At 41.2% G+C, this 2,533-nt stretch overlaps 1 protein-coding gene across 1 annotated transcript; it reads right to left on the reverse strand.

The window, feature by feature from the left end:
- Positions 1–1,072: 1,072 nt before the first annotated feature.
- On the reverse strand, positions 1,073–2,148 carry LOC147625467 (thioredoxin H-type 1-like). Its single transcript, XM_086818802.1, has 3 exons — positions 1,898–2,148; positions 1,616–1,738; positions 1,073–1,536 (listed from the first exon to the last, which is right to left on the reverse strand). Exons 1-3 carry the CDS (start codon positions 1,994–1,996, stop codon positions 1,390–1,392), a joined length of 369 nt encoding a protein of 122 aa, XP_086674928.1. The 5' UTR covers positions 1,997–2,148; the 3' UTR covers positions 1,073–1,389.
- Between the last annotated feature and the right edge of the window lie 385 nt (positions 2,149–2,533).

The raw sequence follows: 2,533 nt of genomic DNA on the forward strand, positions 1-2,533 counted from the left end.
GATTGGGTATACAAGGGACGCCATGAAGATAACTATACAATTTAAATGGAGGCCACCTCAAAGCCTGCATTGTTTGAATACTTCTAATAACCATTTGAAAAGACAAGCTGGCACGTTGAGCTGGCAAGAACAAAGGCATTTCCCTATTTACACTATCCTTGTCCATGGTTCCTACATGTGCATTCGAGAAAACCTCTCCCTTTCCAAAATCATGCACTTCAAAGTTGTTCAAAATAAAGATAAACACACATCAACACTCCCTCTAGAAGTAAATAATTTGAAATGGGTCACTCGAGAGACTATTAGTTTATAATCTCTTGAAAGGGCCTACTTTTCAGACCATTATTAATACCCACTAGTATGACCATCTCAAAATTGAATATCAAACATATTACATCTGAGGAAATAAACACACACACACACACACACACACACACACACACACACATATACGCACACAAGTAGCTTATTGTTGTGATAAGGTTGTCATGAGTTTAACTCATGGCAACACATCTCCAAGCTTGAGAGTAGAATTGGATGAAAATAACTTTTTAGAAGATCACAAGAGAATGCCTAATGCACTGTATGTAGAACTAGGCATGTGCAACATAGCTTTTTACATCACACACACACACACACACACACACACACACACACACACACACAATTTAAAAAAACTTTTTAGAAGATCACAAGAGAATGCCTAATGCACTGTATGTAGAACTATCCATGTGCAACATAGCTTTTTACATTACACACACACACACAATTTTAAAAAAAAAAACTGGACCTCGCATGGGGACAAAAGTAATGTCCTTAAAGCCATACAAAAAGCAACCTACATATAGCTCACATTTACCCCACTTAAGTACCAACAAGAAATGTGGTTAGTAACCATGAGGCTGAAGAGACAAAAGTAATGTCCCTAAAGCCATACAAAAAGCAACCTGCATCATAACTTTTTTGCAAATTGACAGTTACTCACAAAGCGATGTCATTTGCCACCATAATTCATAGTTAACACAAACTACGAACAACATATTAACACGACAGAAAGGATAGGCCAACACAAACATAAGAGCCAAGGTTAGATTTATGGTCAAGAGTGCAAGATAAGGTGACTATCCTAATCATCTTTTATAGAAGGGCTGACCCTAAAAAGGTGGATCCTCCACCAACAACGTGAGAAAGTAACACAAACAAGAATAGAAAGTAATACAAAGAAACAAGGTGCCCATGTACATACAAACCACATGAAATGACCTGCTGGTAAGACATACCATTGGAAGGTATAATGACCATTTAAAGAAAGAAAGACCATGAACAGCATGGACTCCTGGAGACCTATGTTAACAATAGTTAAAGAAAACACAGAAAATGATGGCGTTTTCATGCCTGCTGAGGCTGTAGAAGGGATAAGATCTTCTGTTGGAGAAGCTCGGAGCTCACCACACGCTTCACCCGGTCCACTTCTTTGCCCCTGTGCACAAAAATGGTAGTCGGGACGATGCGCACGGCCATTCGCATCGAGATATCCTGCAACCCCAAGCAGCACTTCAATTAATCCAAGCCATGCCCATGCCCAATTAATCTTGCGACTGAATCCTATGTATACCTTGGCTTCGTCTATATCAAGTTTGCTAAAAATAACGTCCGGAAGGACTTTAGCAAGCTGCACCATGGTGTCGTACATGACCTTAGAAGGGGCGCTCCAAGAGGCATAATACATGGTGACAACCTACAAGCACGCCCACAACAGAAAAGAAGCAAAAAACAATCAAGCACAGACATGGTCAAGATGAAGAAGGGGATAACACTGTGTAGGCTTAAGTTAAGGATGGCCTAGGGTTTGAGAGACAGAGAGAGAGAGAGAGAGAGAGAGAGAGGGACATCTCACGAGCTTGTTTTGCTTGATGGATTCCTCCAGCATCGCCATCCATGCGTTGCCCGAAGGGCAATGAACAATGCTGTTCTCATCAACTGTGCTAGAATCCATGAACTCCTATTGTGGATGCCTACCTCGGTGGCTTTGCAGTGCACAGAAGCCCCTTCGATCCCAAGAGAAAGACTAAATCACCGCCTAGCTACCCCTGCAGACAATATTCAGTGCCACCAGCTCAAGCCGACAATGACGCAACCACCAATCATATCACATAAAAACAAGAGAAATAATTAAACCATACCAAACTTTCCTTACCTCAAAATTTCTCTCTCAAATTAATACTACTTTTATTTTCCCGCTAGAAAGGTTAGATTTGTATTAATATATATGATTGAGTTACAAAAGAGAAAATGTATAAGGCTTCATCAAGGCAAGGCTTGATCAAGGCTGCAGCCAGAGCTTAGTAGCATCTAGCATGGGGTTACTAAAGGGGCGGGTAAGAATATCTAGCTCTATGGTAAAACACGACGAGTCCGAGGAAGGGCGGTGATAGTTTTTCGACAATAGCGAAAAATCATCTGATTCCACGCCGTTCACACAACGTGTTCAGGATGTTGTAGCGCATCCAAGGCCAAAGGGATGCCATGGAAG

This window comes from Cibotium barometz, chromosome 24 (assembly GCF_041138505.1).
Source record: "Cibotium barometz isolate CiBa-2024 chromosome 24, ASM4113850v1, whole genome shotgun sequence".
In the NCBI taxonomy this organism is placed as follows: Eukaryota; Viridiplantae; Streptophyta; class Polypodiopsida; order Cyatheales; family Cibotiaceae; genus Cibotium; species Cibotium barometz.